This window comes from Cinclus cinclus, chromosome 5 (genome assembly GCF_963662255.1).
Source record: "Cinclus cinclus chromosome 5, bCinCin1.1, whole genome shotgun sequence".
Classification (NCBI taxonomy): Eukaryota; Metazoa; Chordata; class Aves; order Passeriformes; family Cinclidae; genus Cinclus; species Cinclus cinclus.
In genome coordinates this window covers 25,961,470-25,986,450 of record NC_085050.1, presented here as the reverse complement: position 1 = coordinate 25,986,450, position 24,981 = coordinate 25,961,470, and the positions used below count along the sequence as shown (strand labels likewise).

At 37.2% G+C, this 24,981-nt stretch overlaps 1 protein-coding gene across 1 annotated transcript; it reads right to left on the bottom strand.

Moving 5' to 3' along the window:
• Positions 1–807: 807 nt before the first annotated feature.
• CWH43 (cell wall biogenesis 43 C-terminal homolog) lies at positions 808–24,763 on the bottom strand. Its single transcript, XM_062493508.1, has 15 exons — positions 24,256–24,763; positions 21,070–21,190; positions 20,786–20,940; positions 19,242–19,443; positions 18,183–18,271; positions 16,637–16,891; positions 13,759–13,884; positions 11,664–11,743; positions 10,615–10,720; positions 7,752–7,887; positions 6,419–6,568; positions 4,005–4,149; positions 3,327–3,388; positions 2,403–2,558; positions 808–895 (listed from the first exon to the last, which is right to left on the bottom strand). The coding sequence occupies exons 1-15, from the start codon at positions 24,491–24,493 to the stop codon at positions 808–810; spliced, it is 2,109 nt and encodes a 702-aa protein (XP_062349492.1). The 5' UTR covers positions 24,494–24,763.
• Between the last annotated feature and the right edge of the window lie 218 nt (positions 24,764–24,981).

Sequence of the window (24,981 nt, the reverse complement as noted above, 5' to 3'; positions counted from 1 at the left end):
GCTGAAGTGTAGCACTAGCGAAGAAACAAAGCTTTTTTTTTTTTTTCCCATTTATTACAGTTAATTTTAAATAAAAGTTACAACCAACTTTTCTCCCTTCTCAGAAACCTTGTTATGTTAAGCATGACTGGTTTTAATTCTTCATCAGTGTGCTCAGGTAGGTGTCTCATAACCATCATTATTCAGCGGTGCTCTACTCTTCCCTTTGTAAAAGCATTGAAGTGTCTAATGTCCAGTTAATAAAATGAAATCTATAAAAGTCACCTCTTTTTCTCCAGTACTATGAACATCAATTATCTGCAAATTATTGTAAAACTCATTTAATAATAAAATGTAGAACAGCAGCACGTGTAAATACTGTTAGAGTGGAAAATGTGCACACTTCAAACACATACTGCATATCTTCCAAATAAAAAATACACTAGTTCCATTCCTATTTTGAAAAACCTAAGGCCAAGCTTTTTATTACAATAACAGCAACAGCACTCTGAAACTTCATGGTATGTGATGCCTCCACAAAAGCTGAAGAAGTTGTTGCCAAAGCAAGTTCCCACCCTTGCTTTGTTGTATGCAAAGCAGGTATCTGGCCGAGGTAGATACCAGTTTATCAAAAAGCATGCATCTTCCCCCCCTAACAGTGATAGCAGCTCATTAGAGAAAAAAGTCACCAACTAATACATAGACATTCACAGCACTGTGCAGCATGGGAGTGGCTCATCCTTAAACAGTGCAGTCTTCTTGGCTGCCAATTCAGCTTCAAACAACAAACCTTTCTTGATGGTCTCAATAATACTTTATTTTCTTGCTCTAATTCATCCGTTTAAAATATTTAGGAGTGCTCATATGAAAATGATGAATAGGCACATAATTATGTCCATCTTTATAAGATCCAAACCTAAGAAAAACATTCAAAAGAGCAACACTATTACAACATTATTTAACCCATGCAATTAAATCATACAATTACTACCCGACTTCTGAATGTGCTAGGCAATTTTTTTCAGAAACAGGCCCCAACTCTATTAAATGTAAATCATGTTCTATGTACTCTCTCCTACTAAAGGTCTTCGAGTGTAGTGGAGACAATTTATTACTTTGATTCCACTGATGCTATAGGCAGTCTATAATTGGAACTCCAGCTGAAAAAGCTGAGTGTTGCATTTTTCTACTTAAATTTTAAGAGAAGTTTTTTAGTCCTGATTTCAAGTAGAGGTACAATTTAAACATCCATAGTTTCAAAACAGTCAACACTGTTATTAATATTGTACATCTTGCTTTTGAAAACTAAGGTGAAAATTGCAATTTTTCACATCAAATTTAAATATGAAAGTTTTGACAACTGACTATTATGGTAGACAGACTTAAAAAAGTAAAATGGAGTACTTATTCCAAATATCAGTGCTAAGTGATATTTAAGAGCAGTGCCACTGTATTTCTTGAGAAGCAGAGTTAATCAGAAAAAGTTAAATCTTTTCCAATATGGTAAACATTTTCTCATCATAGGCAGACAAAAGAAATTAGGACAAAATTCTGTGGTGAAATTAACTGAGAAAAATCTGAATGTGAATGCTAACTGTAGGCAAGTTCCATCATGTGGAAAAGTCTGGGCAAACTCCTGCTTAGACAGGAAGCCAGTGGCTGAGTGGTACATAAAAAATGAGTAAGCTCAACTGTTGGATGGATAAGAGAAAGTAATATATTCTGCATTATGCATGTTAGGAGTAGTAAACATGGCATTACTAGGAATTATTTCTCTGTGGCAACATCTATCACAAACTTCATGATTCTTTCACTGATAATAATACTAGAATAAACATCTTTCTCCTTATATCTCTTCCTTATGCAATACCAGTGGGAAAACGACAGCAATTTAGAAATAAATAACTCTTTTACACTAAACCTAGGCCTTTTTTTTTCCCTTTTTGACACATGCAACAGACTGCCTCAGGTGTTCTCTTTAATTTTTGGTACTATATGGTATGTTTTAAAGTGATTATGCAAAAAAGTATTTAATGCATATATTGTATTAGATATTCTTAGTAACAGTATATGAAGAGCCCAAACTCTGAAGTACTGAGAAACATGGGAGATCTTTAATCATCTATCAAATGAGTCACCACACCATTTGGCAAATATCCCTATCAAACAATCTCAGAAACTGCCTGGGTGAAATGAGCATTACTTGTAATTTCTGCTGTGACACAACAGGCTGATTTTCCCAGGGTACATGCCAAATCAATCCAAAAAATGGAATTACAAATCAGAAGATCTTGACTCCTACTCTTCTGCTCAGTTGGGTAATGATCAGTGCCTCTCACTTTGCAAATAATTTTGTTCCTTGACTACTCTTTTACAAGATGCCAGGTACATCATCCCCTTCACTTCTGATGAATCCTACTCACCTGGGATTGAAATGGATGTCCTCAGGAACTTGGCTGGGATCAGTGACAATTCTGTCATTGTCAACATAGCTATCCACGTGATCTGGGATTCTAAATTTGGCCATCTGGACTTCTGAATCACTCAAACCCGCATGAGATATGCGGGCATAACCCAGTCTATCAAATATGAGAAGAGTGAGTTTGAAGAAATAACTCAAGACAATGTCACCACATTCTTAATGAATGTATTTTTTTCCCCCAAGAGTTATGCTTTAACTTATCAACACAGTTTTCCATTTCTGTGAATCTCACCTTCAAAAAACTGAAAGTGCTCAATAAACAGGATCATAACACCATGTCACAAACATAAAAACTGAAAAAAACCTAAGTGTTTGGCAATATAAATAAGTTCTATATCTAAAAACCTTTAATTAAAATTACAGCTTTAGAATATGAGTGCAGGGATAAGATCACCAAATTTTCACTGAAAAGATTTCAATATTCAAGAAAGAAACTCAAGCATCAATTGAATGAATAATGAGAAAAATCCAAATTGCAAATAGCATTTTAATTGAGGTTTTTTTAGTTGCATTTTTTTCTTTTTTACTCAATACTGTTAAGACAGCCATCAAGTTTACAACTTGTGAACACTGCATCATTTGCATAGTTTATTTAGCATAAGCTGAATTCCATTCCAGTCCAAACATCCCCAAGAGAATGATTTACAAGCAATTTGGTATTAAAAGATATGGAGTGCATAGGTCCTGTGCCTCAATATGGGCTTATACGGCTCAAGTTTCCACTAAATCCAGCATAACAATTGGCTGGATTAGATCAGCATTTTGCTTCAACAAACCCTAAATCATAGTTCAAAAATTCTATCTTCTGAATAGAACTGATAACCATAAAGATACTTAAACCTACAAGTGATCCACTTTAACATACCTTATTACTCCACGATACATAATATAGCTACACCACCTGTCCTGATCTGTACTGTCAATATCCTAGAAGCAAAAGGGAAAAGAAGTCAAACAAATAAGGTAAGTGTTCATCTGGGTAGGCTTTAAATCAGTAACAGGAGTAAGGTGTAAACTCACTGCAGAAAAATATTTTGCCTGAAACATTTTAATAAGGTAGAAAGAAAAAAGCTCACTGTTAAACATGGGCAAATCAGACAACTTTTTTGATCTCTCTTAATGCAGAGGTCATTTTAAAAACAAAAGAATAACAGAATTAGAGGCTGTCTAGAGGTCATCTGCTTCTAACCCTGGCTAAAGTCACATCAGGCAGGTTGCTCAGGGCCTTATGAGGGCTAACTTTTGAGTATGTCCAAGGACAAAAGTTTCACCACTTCACCAAGCCCCTGTTCTTATCCTTGACAACCCTGCAACTTTTTATTTCTTTTAACTGACATTTCTCTTGGGGCAGCTGCTGTCCATTGCCTCTTGTTCTTTCACTGTGTAACTCCACCTTCTCTGCAAGATATGAGGCAGATAAAGAATGTATTTAAAAACAGGCATGTGTTTTCTTCTCTGTCTGTATTTAAGCTACCAATTTGAAATATTAAGCTGAGTATTTCCAATATATATTTTCTCTAAAGATGCAGCATTTTTATGTTACCTGCACATTTCCATTTTTTATTAATTCAGTATAGTCTCTGGATCCAGGAGCTGAAGTGATGTATCCTAGAAATACAACTTGCTTAGAGCTAGTCTTCAATAGCTTTGAAACAGCTATTGCTTGGAGTTTTCTGTCCAAGTCCTCTCTGAAAGAAATGGAAAAGACTTTAACACATATACAGTTTAGCTCACAATCTTTGTGCTATGACATAGTAAACCACAAATTAATCTGGTACCATTTTTGTTGCTCAGTATTGGAGACGATGAAAGTTCACAGAAAGCTCATTGATTCAAAATTATCACTCCATTTTATAAAAGCCATATGGTCATGGTAGATGTAGTACACATTCTCTTTCTATCCATTACAGGAACAACATTTTCTATTACTGTTTTGCTTTTAATACTGATACTGTCACTAGGAAATGTGAATGTTAGTGTTTTGGTTATCTAAGGCTTTGTCTGTGCTTGCACTTAAAATTTAACTGTGCTAGCACAATGTGGTACATAACAAAGAACTTACATACTAAAAAATTTTTATTATGGATAGATCACAGTAAACAAAGTCTTAAAGTCTGGGTCCCATAATTAATGAAATGTAACTGGAGTTACATCATCCCATTAGCATCACTTAATTAAATTTGACATGTATTTCACATGTCTAACAAGATTTACACAAGAGTTCCAACATGACGAAAAGTGATAGTCTAAGTGGAGCCTGGTAAAATACTTCATCGGATGCCATTCCCTGTCCTAGGATTTGTCATAAAATAGTGCAAGAGCAGTTCTCTTTCTACGATTATTCATGATATTGACTTTAAACTGTTGCGTAAATCATGTTGTGTACTAGATTTTTGAAGTCTGGGCTAAATAACATTGACAGAGAGAGATGATTTTGGAACCTGTAAACCTAAAAGAAGACAAAAATTTAAGTGCAGTTATGCTTTCTAAATAGTGGTACTTTTGACTGAAGCAACTGTATTAGGGAGAAAGAGGACACAGACAGGAGACAAAAAACTCCAAAAAAACCTCTTGAGTAGAAGACTGATCTAGGTGTATGTGAAGTTGCCTGCTCAGCTACCTGCTCTTTACAGGATGCACCTCTCCAGAAGATAGGATCTTTTTAAAGGCACAGGCATAGCTTGAGTCCCACATTTTATAAATCATATTTAAAAACAACCCTAGTCATTCAATATTCTATAGTCTATGTCAACCTAAGCAGCAGAAGAAAAATATTAAAAATGAGCAGTTATGAGCAGTATTTAGTTACAAATTCATTCCCCTCTAAAACACAATCTAATTTGCACTCATTTCCCATGTGTCTCCTCATATTTTCTCCTTCATCTTTATCTCATTTCTTGGAGAGGGGATAATACAGTGTTATTTTCTTTTACTTTGACAAACAGTTTCTCAGACAGGCAAGTCTAATCATCTGTGTGAGGCACAGAATTAAATTCCTTTCCAGAGTTAAAAATGGGGAGTGATTTCTGACAACCGTATTTGCTTAATAAATAGGAAATCTATAAACAATTTGCGTGTTTGGTGTAGTTTCTACTCAGGGGAAGGAAATGGGATACAGAGAATTCCTATGGCTTTCTGAGCAGCTTCTTCGTGTTATAATATTCTGCCCCCATCCATAAATTTGCCTCTCCATAAATTGTACCTTTTTTTAATTCCAAATCTTACTACATAGCCAAAAACTTACTAGATATCCCATCAAATATAACAGAAATTACAGCTACGTGGAGCACTCACAAACCTGTCTCTTATTAATATTCATTATACACAAGTAATCAAAGCACTGTTTTCAAGAACTGAAATATATACCTTATTCTTTTCCATCACTTACTTTTATCAGTATAATATTGCTTTTCTGAATTCAGAGATCAGACTTCCAATTTCCACTTGCACACTCTCAGAAGGACACTGATGGATAATTTTGTTGCTGTTTGAACACTGTCCTTTCTTGGGGGATTCGGATTTGTTACTCGGTTTTGTTTTTTTTTAAATAACATTTTTTTCATCAAAGCTATCTAACTGTACTTATCTGCACTCATTGTGGAATGTAATACATCTGTTCCACATGCAAAAAGAAGGATGCTATCCTGCACTGACATGCACCTGTAGCCCTATCATTTGCTGTGATTTTGCAGAACTGTATCTTTATATCTCTAGTAATTCCAATGGTAGGTTCAGCCGAGTTTTGCATTACGCATTTGCCCTACCTTAAAAAATGCTTCAAAATTTTAAACCAGTAGTTTACTCAATTTTAAACTGTCATAGTATCTCTTCAAATGTGCCCTGATAGAACCAGTAGTACAGCAGTAGATTTTAAAGGGTACAAAAGGAAACCCAGAAATTCGCATATTACATTACATGACTTTGTACACTCTGCATAAAAATAAGTAGAATACACACTCTTCATTTCCGAAGTGAGCGACAACAAAATCAACCAGCTTCCCTGTGAAGTTGACAGTCAGGGAGATGGCAGGTGCAATCTCTCCCTCTGGAGATGGAAGGAGGTGATGGGTTGATTTTACGATTGGATACCTGGATAGTGCCATAATCCTACATGAGGAGAGGCAAAAAGTTACATGTTGTGATTCACAAGCATCAAAGGTGAGACTAAGCAGATAAATGTGAGCAGAAGACTAGCAGTCACTGAAAAAAACTGTACGACCAGAATACAAATCATCCCCAGTGGATTTTTCTGAATACACAAAGTTTCCCTCTAAAATACTGCTTAACTACACGTCTAAAAATATATTATCAAGTTAATTCCTATGCTAAGAAATATCATTCCATAAATATTAATTCTTTCACTAAGCTTTTCATTATCAGTATTTTGGACAAAACAGAATTTTATACTACCAGAAATTAAAAAGTGTTTTATTAGAAGTAGAAGTAGGTAGAAATACATCTTTAAAATGGGAGATTTCTCTTTTTTCAGTTTCTGTTTGGACATTTTGCATCAGGTTTTTCAATGTATTTCATTAGTAAAATCTCAGAGAATCACTCCTCTGCCCCATTCTGCGTCAAATAAACAGGGTCTGGAAGAAGGAAGTTACTAAATGCCCCTCACATATGGCAAAAATTAGTCATTGTGACATAGGAAGTTCCATCTGCCATAGAAATGTGCATATCCCCCTGAAAAAAAAAAAGCCACACTATATGCCAGTATTTTTCCAGAGAACAAAGATATTAAAAGACATGCAACTGGTAGGTGGTCAAGCATTAAGGTAAAATTAGACACAAATATCTGGTCAAACAGACATGTACCTTTCTATTCCCATTTCTCATTATACAGCCCAACCTAGATTTAATGAATTCAAAATTTCTCTTATCTCCTGATGTGCTACATTTTCCAACTGTTATCACATTTTTAAGTCTAAAATATAAAATTCTCATAGCCCAAAACAAAATAATGTGAAAAGAGCACTAGATACAGTACTTGGAATGCTAAACCTCCAAATCTGTACATTAAAGGGCAGGATACCATTCTCTGCATCACTAAAACCTAAGTGGCTTATGCGGACAGGCACCAAAATCTGATCATGTTTAGCAATCAGAAAACTCCATCCACATTGCATGGTAATGCTGATGAATCAAAGCCTGTTCCTAAAGGACAAGCTTCAACGAGTGATTATAGTGATTACTATTCCAACTATTCCTTGCTTCTGTATCAGTGCAGTTTGTACTGGGCAATATATTTACATCTCTTTACTATCACTGTGCATGAAAGATGACTCACCCCCAAGTGTGATCTCTTGTGCTTGGACCAAAATCTGTATAAAATCCCAGTCTTTCTCCTAGCCACATTGTTGGATCATGGTTTCCAATGAATGGTTTAGAGGCATCACTCTCTATAATAGTGATAAAATCTGCTTCTAAGATGGGAGGGGAAAAAAGAAAAACATTTTCACATTTTTAACTGTTACCTATATATGGGGCTTACACATAACTACATAATGTCATTATTTTGATTACAGAGGGATGGACACAAGCCCTTCAGGGGTCACTCAAGGCAAATCAGCGTTATCAACAAAGTCATTCCTAAACTTTTGGCTACTGCATGCCACATAAATTATGATTAAAATGCATTTAGTGTCTGCTTGCCATAGCTCATCCTTGGTGCATAACCAGAGATACATGAGACTGCAGAATAAAGCTGGCCTGTGTGCAGACCTTGTGCCATTTCAAAAGCATTAGAGGTACTGGGCACACACAAATTAACAGCACAGTAGCAAGTCTACTGTTTTCAATCTGATGAACAAACACTACATAACACATCTGCACTTCCCTTCATCTACCAAATCCTACTGTGCTTCAAAGTGTCCTGTGCAAGGCACAGCTCGATGCTGTTGTCACAATAATTTTTCAGTCCAGAGCAACTTTGCATCAGCCCCAAGGCCCAGTAACAGAGGGGGTTTGCAGCCCCAGTGAATTGCTGACCACCTGCAGCCACCTCGCCTTCTCACAGCACTGCTGTCCCTCCCTGTTTACATGCAGAGGTGTGGTTTTGCCAGGGGAACACGATGGCTTCCACTATATTTTAACTGCAGGATACAGGAAGAACTGTGCAGTTCCCTTGAGGAACTGGCATCTAGGAAACACTTGCTCATGCCTGAAGGAAGGTGGGAAGTCTGCAAGCTGCACACAGGATGGCTGAATAATTCAGACTCAGCTTGAGCAGCAGGTCAGTAGAGCTGCTGCAGCACCAACAAGTGCTCCAAGTGCTCCCCTCTTGCTGCAGTTATGCCCCTCTTAGAGTGCTCTCCTACACAGGAAGGCAAATCAAGTCACCATTTCATCCACAGCCCTTCCATAAGGAATTATGACCATCCAGCCCCACAGAAGATTTTTTGCTTTCGAAATATCATATGCAGCAGTTTAAAGCATTGCCAGTAGGGGAAATGGGAGCTCAGAGTTCTGAAGGGGATTCCCAGGCTACACCAGTAGCATACATGCTGACCACAGAAACAGTAACTGCAAGCATTAAGAAGGGTTGATGTTGGGTCCCTCCAGGCCTGGACAGAAATTCCAGTTGCAAAAGCCATTACATGTTGCATCTTCACTCTTCCAAAAGAGAGGTGAGCCCAAGGAATGCACATCTACCACACCTTTAAAGACAGCCCCTATCCTAAAGCAAATAGCCACTCTTTTCTTTGAGTCTCTCAAAATCAGGAAGTCTTCTTAGAGGAATATCTAGCCAAACTCTGAATGCATTTACTGACAATGTTAATGTAGTATTTTACATAAACTCCATGAAACTCCAGAATACTGTTTCCATCTATTAGAAATTATGATTTCTTAATTTATATTTTGGAATTTGCTGCCTTTTGGACTTACCAATTGTCTTTTTTAGAAGTGATATTTCATTACCCTACAGAAATGCCAATGGACATAACCAGATAATCAATTTTTCTAATATTCATTAATTTAAACTATAGATACCAGAAATGAATGCATTCATTAAAATTCATAAATAAACATGCAAAGATAAATAATCACCCAGACATGAGCTATGAATTATTTATGTAGAAGAGGGCTCCAAATTTCAATTCATTAAATTGTTTTCTCTGTCTGTTTTCTCACATCACCAGATGGCCAACATAGCCCAGCTCTCTGAACCTTTGGTCATGGGACAATGGAGTGAACATAGTTAAAATCAGTGTCTTCACTGACACCCATGTATCTCTGCTAGAAAATCAAGACTTGCACAGGAGCACCTGCCAATGCCTTTTCATTGCTTGGGTCTGCAAAGCCTGAGCTACTCAGGAAAACCCTGTGGTGGACTGGAGAACAACAAATGCTGTCATGGCAGCATGGACATTTTTTAATTCCCAGAATTGCTTTAGATCTCAAACTGTCAGTCCCCTGTCCACCCTATCTCATGGGTATCGCAGGAAAAAAGTAGCACCTGCAAGCACTACTGGCCAATTCCTTTCAATGCCCTCTGCAACAGTGCTCATGTTGAGTCCAAATTCTTCATTTCCTATAGATAATTTTTCAACCAAAATCCTGCCCATGAGCAACAGTTAAGGCACTCTTCTTTATAGTAAAATCATGACAGCCAAGCTACAATCACTACTTTTCTTGTATACATTGCTCTGCCTCAGTGATGGAAACTTTCTTCTCTGTATTCATTGTTTAGGGCATTTGAATTTCACACCCTTTAACAATTATATAATGTTTCACATCTAAAAAGACCTCACAGAAATGTTACAATACATTGCATTTTATCTAAAAGTAAATATCCTTTTGTAGATACCATTGTATTTTATCTAAAAGAATATTATTTCATTTATGCAAAGAATTTCTCTGCAGACATGTAACTCATCAGCAATACGAGAAGAAAAATCCAAACAAGAAATAAAGTCTTTCCTCTGACCAGAAACTTCTTTAAAATATATTAAACAAATTATCACCTCTGCAAATGGATTTTTGACTGAAGTCATTGTATTGGAACTGTTCACGAATTGAGGAGAAAACCACTAAACACAGGTTCTTGTGTTAATGCAAAAATGGCCTCAGTTACCAAGCATGTGTTTTCATTTCTGTCTCTTCAAATAAATCCTCCCAAATATAAATGAAGTAGGGAATAAAAGAGTTACCTGTCTGATTGAGCAAATTAGCTGATCCTTCCAAATTAGACCAACCTTCATTGTCATATCCAAATCTAAAAGGCCAGATCAGAGCAGAGAAATCTCTTTTGGGAACCTCAAAAAATAAATGGAAAAATGTAAAATAAAATTTAAATTTTATATATTATAGCTTTGCAGTAAACAACACCAGACATATGGTGCCATAAAAGACAAACGAGATGAGATGTTTTAACCAATATATCCTCCTAATAAAGCCGTCAGAATTACAAAAGACTAAATCTGCTATTAACAGGGGAATAAAAGCCATCATACTTAAAATGAATTTGTACAAGTAATAGTAAATAAATGAAGAGGAAAGAGACAATGCATTTTTTCATGTTACTAAGGGGAATTAACCACTTTTTGCCACACAATATGGTACTACAAACCTAAATTAATTGAAAAAAGAAGGTCAACCCTATAAATCTGTGTGCATTTGTGAATCTAACACCAAACTCCATGAGTGTTAGCCATCTTGTTATTCATTACCTTTGCAATACCTATCTTCTTGCAAGATAGAAAACCGGACTCTTCAAATTTTTATTCATTTTCCCTACCTAGTCTAAGTCTGATCTATGTCAACCAACTTTTCAGAGAGCTTCAGTTCAGAGTTATGATATAGAACCATAGAATTCCTTCACCTGGAAGAAACCTCAGGAAGTTATCTGTTCAAACTCCCCCTACATGAGATCAGGCTGCTAACAGCATTGTCCAGTTTGAATACAATTCAAATAAACTAATTTTTAAAAGTAATGTTCAAATTTAACATATGAGACAAGAATCTACGAAATTTTCAAAGTATTTTTTCCTTCATAGCATCACTATGAATCTCCAAAGACCCAGACATTTACATTTGACATTAATTTATAAATTAAATATTTGCATCTTCATTAACACATTAGTTTTTCTGAATACTTGGTTACAAAGATTTCTTCAGCAGCAATTAACACACTTAAGCTATCACACACACATTTTATTGTATATTTGCAAGTTACCATTCTCACAAACACACTACTCACCCCTTGGCCCAACTTCTTCTGGTAAGTTCTATAACGTAAACCCAATCCAAGCAAACCAACACCAACCAACAGCCACAACACTTGAAATAGAAAAACACAGAAAAAATATTTTTAATTCAAGAAAAAGTGTTGTTGTTATTATTGCTGTTTGTTTTTTATTGCTGCATTGTTATTCTAAGATGTGCTATTCACAGAATGAGAAATGTGTCCATTTAAGTGACAACACCAGCTCAAGGCAGTATCTATGCATGCAGAATATGTGTTTTAGTGCAAACACATTCTTCAAAACATAACATGCTGAGCAAATAAAATGTACCAAAACTCCCTGGAGTAGTTATGCAAAAATCACACTTACTGAAGAATTCACTATAGGACACGAGTAAGAGCATCATGTAAACCCTTCAGTGTTTTCCTCTCTGTGTGCAAATATGCATTTGGAGTACATAATTTTTATCTTGTATTAATACAATGTGTGGAATAAAATTTAGTTTACTTTGCAAGCCTTTAGAAGTCAGAAAGGTGTGACTCTTGCCAGACTTACAACATGGTCATTTGTTCGACACACTCTTGGAAAGACAGTGCAGCTTCATAAAAAGCATATTCAGAGCTTTCTAGTTGCTCCTGTAGCATTACAAATAACCACAGTGTGAACTTAAGAGCTCTCACCATTCAGTACAATGTAATTTGATGATCAAAGCCCTCTGCAGTTATTTCATTTACACAGTGGCATATGCTATCTACAGTGATTTCAGTAACTTCAGTTTATTCTTTTATATATTTAAAAATAGATTAAATTATTTTAATGAAAGTTTTCATGAAGGGTTTTGTGTAAAATTTTAATACATTTTATAATGGAAGATATCAGAAAGAAGGACATGCTACTTATATCAGCACGTGTCAAGCAATTTCATACTCTGCAAGACACAAAGGTGCTTAGAGTAGAAGCTGAGAAACAGCACAAGTCTGAGCATGATGAGGAAGTACAAGAAGTACTGTTGCAACATTACAAGATTATCTGAGCAAGGGCTGTGCTTTGTGACAGGTAATATTTTGAAATATTAATTTACTTTTGTGAAATGTTTCTTAGCAGTAATAGTCAAACCACTTGAAAAAGTGCTCATGGTCTCTGACACACAAACTCTCACAGGGCACAATCTTTTGGCCCCTGAGTATGCAGGGTCAAGACCTCCATAAAGATTACAGAAACAGCCCTGAAAAACTGCAGAGCACTATAGTCTCCTTTTCCCAACTGAAGCAAAGTGTACACAAATGGCAAGTGATTTAATCCAAAGTCACAGAAGAAAAGATGCAGGAATTGGAATCTTCAGCATCCTGGTCTCTATAGGGTTGCTATGCCCTCATGCCTAGCATTTTGTTCCGCTACCAAACTTCACGCTATTGACAGACATTTTTCTCTAGATGCAGTAAGCTGACAATGAAAACAGTCAGGGACTCAAATGATTGTAGAGAAATAGTTGAAAACATTTGTATGGTTTAAGAGCCAAAAAGTGATAAAATCTCAAACATTTGATTTACATTTCTCTTCAAAACCTAAGGAAAAAAATGCAGATTCAATACATACAATCTGAAAATCTGGGATCCCCTCTACGGTGCAGCAGCTCTGGGTCAGTGAGTGCCACCACACTGCCAGCCAGCTCACACAGCCCTAGCAGTGCTGCCACACTGAACTGCCTCCAAATTGCCATATCAGATGGTTGGGAAATCATTCATATCTTTTGTACACTCAGTGCAAATCCCAAGATCCAGAGAAGCCTCCTCCTCAGCCACTAAAATGAAATCACTGATGATGCTGAATCCATTTTCACATTTTGTTTTTGGCTCGGTTTCTTGTCTCTGTTCAACGCATTCCATTAGGAACAGCCTCTGTCAGTCACAATCAGAGTATATGTGCATCTCCAGCAGTATATGTCATCATTGACCTGGAACTAGGGAAATATCAACTCCCAGTCTATCTCTAACACTAGTACCAAAATAGCGTTTCTAAAACGTCTGAGCAAACGCTCCACAGTACTATTTTTTTTTCTCAGACAGTATTCCTAGAGTCATAGAGAAAAGGAACTAAAACTATACTTACATAATTTAATATAGTTTTTACTCCTTTTGAAGAACGGTTTTTGATTGCTTTTCACTTCAAAGACAGAGCTAAGGTCTTTCTTGGGTCCTGTTAGAAAGCCTACCCCAATGCATAGCATCATAAAACCTGTGAAAATATAAGTAATTATTTTTTTCATGGATCTTTAACATACTAAACATTGCTCATAAACATATCTTTTATAAACTCCCAGCTGTTGTGTTACAACACAACAACCTTATGGTTCCAACAACTAAGATGACTCAAAGCCAAATGCAGATAAATGACATCCCTAATGAGGCAATGCCAGAACTATCAGATTTATTATCAGCACTCTCAAGTAAAGACTGATTTGCAGTACAGTTCCAGGGCATTATGTCAAAAAAGGCTAACACATGGCAGATAAATTATGCTAAAATCCTTCCAGGCCCTTCTTGATGGCTACAACTCTCAGCTGGGCCCACGGTTTTCAAAGTTTACTGAAATTAACCTGGAGAACAATTGAGTTTCACCTACATATTACAGAACCTTAAAGTAACAGCTTGATGAAAAAAGTACATTGATGGTTGCACATATCTATTATCTTTGACAATGAACTGTTCTGTCACCAAGATGCAAGCAACACGTTTCTCATATAGGAACTACAAAGGCAATTGCTCAACACTTTGTTATAAAACAGTGTAAGCAGACTGCATCAGCTTAGAAGGTCAATATAACATGGCAGCAACTCGTATTCTGGAATTCCAGAGCCAACAGAAATAGCTCTGGTTTTTAAGAGAGGAAAACTAAACACACCTACAGATACATTTTAAAAGCTAGTAGGCAACTTCAGTGCCCTAACTGCTGCAATGCGTGGGGATGGTATCTTTTCAATAAGTAGCACAGAGTAATAGTGCAAGGTCTTTTCCAATGCCTAATGAGATAAAGAATCAAATTACTTTCAAAGGAAGCAGGGGAGGATAATGAACTGGGTAAGAGCTCTGCTGGAGAAGATATATGCCCTTAATATCTTTGTGGCATAGTTAATTAATGATAGAAGCCATATTTTACTTCAGACTAATAGCTAACTATTACTCAGTATTTTTTATTTACCTTACTTGTTACACTAGTAGTAGCGATAGTTTGCAAACCAGGACACTGGATCTAGCGTGAAGGGGCACACACAGAGCCATTCTCAAAGGGTGACTGATTCAGAGCCATTAAAGCTGATGAAGATCAGGAATCTGAACCCTCAGCATTATATCTCATCACAGTGAAACAGCACAGAAGTTTTGAATATAACGATCTTACTTTCATTGTCACTTTTTCTGGTGCAGTTCCCTACCCAAACTGCAGCAAGAGAAAGGCAGGATATTGGACAGGAGAAGAAAGCAAGAAATAGCACTTGCACCTGGAAGAAACCAGAAGAAAACAAACAGTTGGCCAGAAAGCCAAGCTGGCTTGAGTAAAAGCATAGCAACAAATACACAATCTCATGGTATAATCTTTGATAAGCTATGGGATGGTATCAAAAAGAAAGAAGGTGGATTCTCGGATGGAATATAAATTCATGTAGTGCCATTAGCTGTGTTCCATTAACAGTTTTCTTTATCTAAGAGAAAATTAGAGCCATCTTTCTGTTACTAACCAGTGATCATGCCAGGTAAATTAATGACAAGCATTCTTCTCAAAGGAAGTAACAGAGAGGAATTTTGAATAAAAGTGTTTCTTTTGTGAAAGCATTACTCAAGAAAGCATTTGACACTCCTCCAATGCATGCTTTCTTCATGTAACTTCAAAAAATTAAATTTAATTAGCAAAGATAACTGTTTTTAAGGACTCCTCAGAGTGCTTTCAGAACAAAGGAAATAATACAACAATGGAATTAAATTCTCCTCAAAACATAATGAACTCAAATCCCTCATGTGAATGCCTTAATATAAGAAACACACATGGAGAGGAAGAAACTGGAGTGTCACAAAGTGTTTGCAAAGACATCTGTGAAATCTGAAACCTTTGAAGCAACAAGTTAAGCACCGCATTCATTATTCCTTTCCAAATAAAATACAGGCAAATGCCTCACATTAAAAAAGAACAAAAACATCCCACATAATTAGCCCAAGACCAAGTTTGGCACTGTTTAAATATAGTTAGTGAAATATGCCACTGAAACATGTTAGTACCTATTGGGAAAATAGTTCTGGAGACAAAACGAGGAAGGGTTGGTTTCCTTTCCACCTCTCCACCCTCATCAAGTGATCATTTTGCTAAAGCCTTTATATTTGCTCAACTCAGTTCTTCCTTATTTGCAACTACCTGACAATTTTCTGCCCGTCCTGTTCACGTGTTTCTGACGCTACAGGCTCATCTGAATTCCCCCAAACATGCTGGTGTGTCCACAAAACATAAGGTAGAGCCATAAGGGAAAGAAGCTGAGGTCTCCTATGTAGACTAGCTAGATCAGCAGGATGCTGCACTTTGCTCTGCAGAGCGGGGCTAAATAATGCACTGAATTACATTACAGTCCCAGGAGGTACCCTGTTACCTGAGGCACTGCTACCTTAGGTAGCCAGCATATTTGTGCATTCACATCCTGGATTGCAGCCATATTTTTAGGGTGACTGATTAACAGATCTCTTCCTCCACTGTGCACTTTTAGTTCTAATCAGACATTTTTCCACTTTGTCGTTTTCCCTTTACTGGATTCCATTTTCTGTCCACATCTTAGACTATTTCTAACAGTAAAGAAACAAGTAGATTTTTTTTTTTGCATGTCTCATTAATTTTTGCACTGAAATTCTTACCACAGTAAGCAAGTAAGCAGTAACTGAGCATTTGAAAAGATACTAGATATATTCCACACGTCTGCCTGAGGCTAAAGCAAACATTATCACAAACGTACCTAGAAGAAGATGGGAGCTTTCTCTAATGTAAACTCCTCCAGGTACAAATTTATAAGCTGTACACCATACACAGAAGAATAATTCAAGAACATAGGCAAACATGGCTGTGCTCATGGCTTTCCCAGGATGCAGACAGCTGACAAAGCGTCCAGCTAGTTGAGGCCACACACACATAGTAAAGAGACCAAGAATGTTGCCTGCAACAGCAGCACTCCAGGTATGTAAATAAAGGAGACCAGCTGAAGATGCCAAACCTGTGAAGGGGTAAAACATAATAGAGTAAGTCTCAGTCAGGTATATTATCCACCACATTAATTTTCATGTTCCGGCTAGCACAAAAAATAGAGTCTGGGAAATATAATTCTGCTTTCCGGACATGAAAACTTAATCACTAGAAGGATAGTTAATTACAGTAGCCAAAGTGAGTCTTTTATTTTTCCCAGTATCTCACTCTTTTAAACATTGCCTATTCAGCTGAAAACAGTACAGTAAAAAGACAGCAGAGAAACATCAAGAGCCAAAACTCAACAGTTTTTCTTACAGAGTTCTTCAGCACAACAGAGGAATGATGCCGTTCTTAACAGAACGGCATGTCGGGTCTGTTGGTTATGAATCTTTTCTACCATAAGACATAAATAATCAAATAGATTAATATGAAGAGAAAACATATATTTTCCTGATCTTTCCCTGTAGATAATCATAGGATGGGCAAGAAAGCAACTATTAATCTTTTACTAACTGCAAGATCCTTGACTTACCATGCTATCTTTGATACGGTTATTTGACCCTGAACAGAACATTAACAACCACCAAACCTCTTTATAACAGGACAAATTCATTTCAAAACATTATTGTAGGTACAAATATTTATTGTCACATCATGAAAGCAAATGCATGGAAACACTTTTAACATTTAACTTTCATACATCGAAGTTCTGAGCATTTCAGAATACAATGCTCGAATCAACTAAAGAACCTTTCTGTGCTTGTTTTAAATAAGCAATATATGTACATCAAAAATCAAATGTCCATGCGTACATTACAATCTGCACACACATTTCTTAACACTAAAACCTGCCTATTCATACTATTTTACTGCCTGCAGAACTTGGCAAATGAAGAGACAGAAGGCAAGCTTGTCTCCAGGTAGACTGCTTGTTAAATCACAAGGTGTTTTGCCTCCTGTGGAATTGAGAGGCTTGTGTCATCTCAACCCCATAACCCGAGGTGTGGCCTTATCATAGAATCACTAAGGTTGGAAAGGACCCCTAAGATCATCAAGTCCAACTGTTACACAATGCAGATGGTCAGAACTGAGATGCTGCTCAAGGGAATAGACCTTAACAGGGCTTCTGAAGACAGTAACACTGCTCTGCAGTGGCCTGGAGATTTGGCCTGTAACCCTCAGTCAGCTGGTCAGACATACGTGTACCACAGTCAGTGGCAAGGGAAAAGGAGGCTTTGATCAGCCACACTCTGCTGAGATGTGGTGTCAGGTAGGGAATAAGGTAACAGACAAAAGTTCTGCTCAGGATTGGCACCTACCTACGAGAAACAAGGCAAAACTGATGACAGAAGACCAGCTCCAAAATGAAAGCATCAGTCCATGAGCAAGGCCCAACAGAACTGCACCTCTGATGCAACAAAAAGGAAAAAGAAAACATGCATTAATATGATTTTAAAAACACCTGACATTGAAAAAGAAACTTCTAGATATACAGATGAGCGTCTTTGGTAATATATCATGATTTTTTTACTTTAAACAAAGCTAAATTTTGCTCACACCAGGCTATATTTTCTCCCCTTTATTGGATGTAAAAAACATCCAGTTGAAAATAATGGCATTTACTGTAATGTATAAGTGAGCTGTGTTCAGCAGCAAAAGCAGTTCCCTGAAATCTTGGTACAAAAGGCAAAAACAACTCTGAGAAAATGAGAGGGGAGAATCCACCCCAAACAGAAGTATTTTCTTCATGTCAAATAAGGAATCCTACAGTATCTAACACTGCTCTCAGTCTTGGGGACCTCTCTTGCATAGCAATTCCAAATTATATACTCTGTCACCTGCCGTCACATATAGTTGACTCAGAATAACTAATTTGGTCTCTTTGTAGATTTTGGAACCTGAATGAACCATACACAGCATTAAGACTACGTTCTTACTAATCAAAACTTCTATTGAAGTATATCTTTTAATATTGCATGCGGTTCATTTATACTTTGTGCACGCACCTCTGATCATAGCCTCTCCAAATCCAACTGCTAGACTGACTTACTGCAGGTTACAGATGCTCTGCATTCATAAGTCCTTGAACCTCAGTCCTAATCTAAAAAATTGTTTTGAAATGTGGCAAACTAAGATTTTAGTGCTTAAAGAAAAGTAACTTAGTATCAGGAAATTTTAAGGTCTGGACAAAATGCTCAAAGATATCTCAAAGGACAAATGAATCCTCTGTGTGAAGTACCTTGTACCCACTTTTTTCTGTCTAAATTCTTTTAGCATCATTGGGTTGAATTTTAATTTGTCACCCACTGCAGCACTGGATTTTTATTACAATTTTGTAACAATAACAACAATAATAATAGTAATAATAATGCACTTACCCATATGGATTAGGATCTGGACCTGTATGTGGATGTCCACTTACTGCCCATCTAGAAATTAAAGAAACCTCCCCAAATATCCACAGAGTGAGGAACATGAGGCTGCCAAAAGCAATCCCTGATAAAAACCAATGAGGATGGGAAGCAGTCTCTCTAATCACATTACCAGTGTTGTTTGTTTCTTGTTTCCTCTTGTCTCCACCTAGAAGAAGAATAAGAACATTTCCACCTAGAAATAGAATAGCTAAACAAACTGTCAAATCCTATTAGCAAGAGTTACTGAGAAAAAGAAATAGCCAAAATCACAAATATACTAGAATAAGTTACATGCATAAAAGCTAATTTATCTGATTAGGGTTGTGTTATCAGAAATTGATAACACCAAAAAAAAATTAAAAATCTTTACTAACAACCCTAGGTCTGTCAAAAAAATATACTCACCAAAAGTGTGACATGCCAACCTGCTCATCTGATAATTTTCCATAACACTGGAATTTAAAAATTTAAATTGGCTTGGAAAATCACCAGAAAAATTATTATAATTTGTTCAGAGGCTTCTGTTCTCTGAAACTGTAAACTCTGATAAGAACAAAACCTGACACTTCCAAACAAGCCAGAAATAAACTCCTTTCCTTCTCCTTTTTCCCATGTGCTTTATAACCGCTCTCATCTAAGGAGAAAGCAGCACCTTTAATTGCATAGACATATCGTTTTGTCACCCACAAACAAGACAGATTTTCTTCCTAATCTCCTGCAGCAGATTCCCTTTCTAAATTCTGATGAAAGCTCAGGCTTAATTCAGATCATGTAATGCAAGCTTGCAGGCAATATGCATGATGCTAATTTATATCCATTTACACATAGATAAGGTTTTATCTTTCAAGTAATTCATTAAGGTTATACTGAGAAGGAAGGAGATTCTAAGGATTTAACATGAGCTGCCTTAGCTAACCAGCCCAACCTCACTGTCTTCCTTGGCAACACCACCTCCACAGTTTATGCCAGCCCCACTGCTGTGTACTCTGTGCAAACACTCCAAGAACTTGGGCAAATTTTAACAAGGACAACTTGTCCAGTCCTCCAACTCTTTCTGTTTCTTTTCACATATCAGCTGTTCCCCAACTTTGTCCTGTCTCCCCTTCTCGGTCTTCTCTGGCAGAAAACTCAAAGTGCAAACTGAATTAACATAACAACAAAAACACCACAAATGTTTCATGATGGAAAGACAATAATCCATTCTGGTTTTATTGGTCTATCTTATCCCTTTGTTTGTGTTACTGTCATATTGTTGGCACTGCAGTAAGGAAAAAGAGGCAGTTCCAGCACCAACTTACTACATCTCGTATGAATTGTGACAACAGTTCTGTCAAATCATGGGCAGATGACAGTACCCCACGACTTCTATAGCCTGCAGTGCTCATGCAGTAGGTCTAAAACCAGACTGTGCTGGAGAAAAAAAATCAAATAACCAAAACACAGTGACACATAGCTAGATATACTTTAGGTTCTTTTCATAACCACCATCTTTGCTGTCATATCCTTACCTGAATGAATTTGCTCCATTGCTGCTACAAAACCAACTGTCAGTATGATTGTATTGGCAACCTGTGAGCTCCAGACTGGATTAAGTGATGTGTACCAGATACGAAGAACAAGGAGCATTATCTTGCCTAGAATGAAGCCCCATATCCTGATGAACCTGTAAGAATCAGTTTTTGAAATAGTGAAGAATTTGGGGAACAAAAAAAAAATATCAGCTTTTAATATAAAGAATATAAATAAATAAATATAAATAAATCAGTTTAATTCCATCAGTAAAAGCAAATACCTTTGTAAACTGTTTCCTGACCACCATGTTACTGTTTGAACCAGCAATGAAGAAGAAACACCAGCAGCCAAGATAAGCAGTCTAATTGAAGCATTTGGTGCATGGTATGATGCTAAGCTTCCTACAAACAAATAGACACACAGAGAGGTTACTTTAATGATGAATAGATACCAGCTAATAAGGATTTCCTGCACATTAATTCAACATTGTCTGTAATTTGAATGGCTACATCACTTATCTGAAAAAAGACACTACACATTTTTAAACCAAAGAAATGTAGGTATGAATAGAAACTGGGTGTACATGACTTCACAGCAGTTATAATTTTTAAGGCAAAAAATTATATGAAGAAATTATCCAACAATCCAAGTGATTGCCTTCATTTAAGTAATTATGGAGTTGATTCCATAGAGAGGATATATGGAAAAAATGTCTAAGCATACAGATATTCCTCAACCATGCACTTAGATAACTCATAAGCCATAAAGTTTCATGTACTGTGACTGCTCCCTTCTGAAAAGGATATGGCTTTTGCCACAGCACTCTTATAAGTGCGTACACTATTGCAAAAGCCACGTTCTTTATTAGACAGCAGCAGTCACTGTACATAGCACAGGGATTAGTAATCAGCTGCCTCAGTAGAGGTGAACAAGGCTTTCTCTGGCACAGTGTCTGGTCTCAGAAGTGGTCACCACCAGCCTGTGCCACTTTATTACTGAAAACTACCACTTACCCAGCCACTGAAAGAGAACACGTGAACACATCTTTGCCATTTCTCAGGGCACAGTGACCCCACATTACCAGCAGTTTTAAACTCTGCTAATAGGTTTCAAATTCAAGTGACTATTCACCACATATACTCTCGTAACTTCAGTCAATGTGGCAAATTCTGGCCCAGGACCAATGGCAAACAGCCATTGGAGAAGCAGCAGCACTGTTATGATACCAGCCATTTGCTATGTGAGTATGAGTCAAACTTCAAGAGGTGTTAAGCAAGTACTGTCAGAAATGGAGCTGCAGATTCTGGCAACACATGCTAGGAATCCTCCAACTGTTTACCTGCTCATTCTGCTCAGAGTAAAAGATGCAATGCTTAGAGCCAAGATGATAAACAAGATCAATGGGCAGTGAAGGTGTACTTGCCTGGACTTCAACAGAGGTTTCATGTACAGTGCACACAGATTTCTGTCACTAAATTGTGCTGACAATCCATAAACCTCTCTTCAAATATTTCTTCTGTGCCCTACCCTGACTAAAGGTAGCATGGATTTGCCAGGTTAGAGCAGACACACCTTTTGTTGCTGGGCAAGTTCACCCAAGACTTACATATATCTATCCAAACACCCAAATTTAACGTATGTTGTCTGAAGACACAGATGTAAATAGACACTACCACAGGGTAGTTTGTTGTTGCTCATTTGTTTTTGAATAAAACACAAAATCAAGTAGTATGAAAGGAAAGGATACAGAAATTAGAAGGGAAAATAAAGCTTCCTGAAAAGGCAGAAGGAAACAGAACAGAAAAAAAAAAATAATCCCTGTAAATATTCTGGTCTTAGCTGAGCATGAAGAATTTTCTCATTTTTTGGTTGTGAAAATGAAAACCGAGTAGAATGGGGTGGAGCATGCATGGGGTAGATTGTTCTGCCTGACAGTTCAACTGTCCCAGAGGAAAGCCATGGCCTTTTTGAGAAGGAAAAATGATCAAAAAGAGAATTAATAAAATTGTCTCAGTATGAAGGAAGAAAAAAGCAGGAAGAACTGAGAAACAGGAGAATCAGCAGCACAGTGTGATGGGACAGAACTAACACAAAATACCATCATAGGCCTGCCACTGTTCTTTATTTAGCAGAATAAAAATTACACACTTTTAAGTGATTTCCATCTCTTTTGGTAAAGTGAATTAGTAAACACAGCAAGGTGATCTGAAGGACTAATCTTAAATAAACACGGCAAATTTTATGTTACTTTCACATCTGAAGAAAGGCAAGGTGCAATTTTAAATGCTTACACTCACTACTAGTTTCTAAACTAGAAGATACTGCAGAAAGCAATACACTAGGCACTGCTGAAAGAAGCTGAAGATTCTGCTGACTGAGAAGCTTATTACAAAACAACAAGAAAAGTATTGGGATGTATATAAGATGGGAAGAGTAGGAAAAGAAAATAATATGGTAAGACTATTCATGAAAATCAATGACACCAACAAACTGTGCTCAGTTCTAGTATTCTTCCAGGGATAAAGAACAAGAATTCTTTCTTAAAAATTATACAGGGAAAGTAAATAAGATTATCTTACTCTGTTTTCTAACAGTAACAGAAGAAAACTATCAGGAAAGTTATCTGTCTGTCATATTGACATGAGGAGCTAGGATCTGCTGCTTCTGAAACACATCACTCAGCAGAAGCATTTTCACCTCTACACAGGATGGAGTTCATCCGAGTTCATCCGGTGTAGCAAACTCTTTACTGATCGTGGCTGTAACTGCCAAACCTTCCCCGAAAAAGTTTCCAGAAAATCAACATGAGCTAAGATGCTAGCTGAAGACCAAAGTGGGAATCCCAGCAAGTCTCGGTTTAAGGAAGAGCCTGCAGAATGGGAAATGAGGTGTCTGTTTCCTGAGTTCAAGATCAAATTTTCATCCTGTGCAACTGGATATAATATAAGGGTTATTTCATGTTTAGGATGAGCCTATAACCCCTCTACAGGCATATAGATAGATAAATTTAATTTTAAAAATACATTCCTAGAAGATAAAACTGCCTCAGAAACAAAAAAAAAATGTTTCAGTCATAGAAAATTACTTTTATAATAGCCCCAAGCTGTTCATCCCTACCCATTGTCACAATACAAAAAAAAAACTGCTCTGCTATATTTAAGCGATGCTGAAAACATGTTTCCTATTGGGCATCACTCTTACTAAGTTAAAAGTTCCTAGAAATAAAAGTGAAATTAGATTTTTCTGTATTTAGGCAACACAGTGGCTGCAAACAATATTTCTCTGACTATAGCTAAAAGCTCGAGAGAAAAAGAAGGCACAAGAGAAAACACGAGTATAGGGACAACAACAACCTCTTATTCCTGTCTCTTTTTGTAATCATCTGACTTTTAAGGCCATTTGGAATGTTTGTTCCTAGGCATTGATACCGAAACTGAATCCATAACTCACTACAGTGCATACTTACCAACCACAGTCAATCTCAGAAAGGCCAGGACATACTCATTGTTAGCCAGCCTCCAAAAAGGGCCAATTGTCAAGAATATCGGGGAAAAGAAGGCAACAGCCAAAACTTCTAGGCCTGTGAGTGCCAGTGTCTGAAGGGGGAAGTAATAGATCATTGGTGGCAGTGCATGGTAGAGAGACCACGAAATATAGCCTAAAACAAGAACAAACAAAAAAAAAAGGGAAAAAAAAAAAACCATCACGTATTTTTAACAAGACTTCCTGGAGATTACTTTAAAAGTACCATTTCATACTTTTGCGTAGAGACTATCCAATGTATTTGAAAGCAGTTCAAACAACAACAGCTACCTCCCAGGAAAAAACGTTTGTTATTTCAAGTTAAACTAACACATTTTCCGAGGAAATAGAATTAGAATAAAAACAGCCCTTCTTCCATTCAGACAGACAGCAGTTCCTACTTTAAACCTCAGTGAAGCGTCAACTTCAGAAAGGACGAGTGTTCAGAGGGCTCTCTAAATAAGCGGTCCGCCCACAGTGTCAGGGCTCCTCAAAGGCAGACTGCGACTAAAGGAATTATTCTAGCAAATCGGGGTGCTGTTCTCCCCTGGAGACGCTTTATCCGGGCACAGCAGCCCTGCGCTGTGACCTTCCGCGCTTCGCAGGGGACGCACCGAGCAGGCGATACCGCGGCTGCTGCGTCTGGGAGCACCCCGGGCGCCCTGCATTG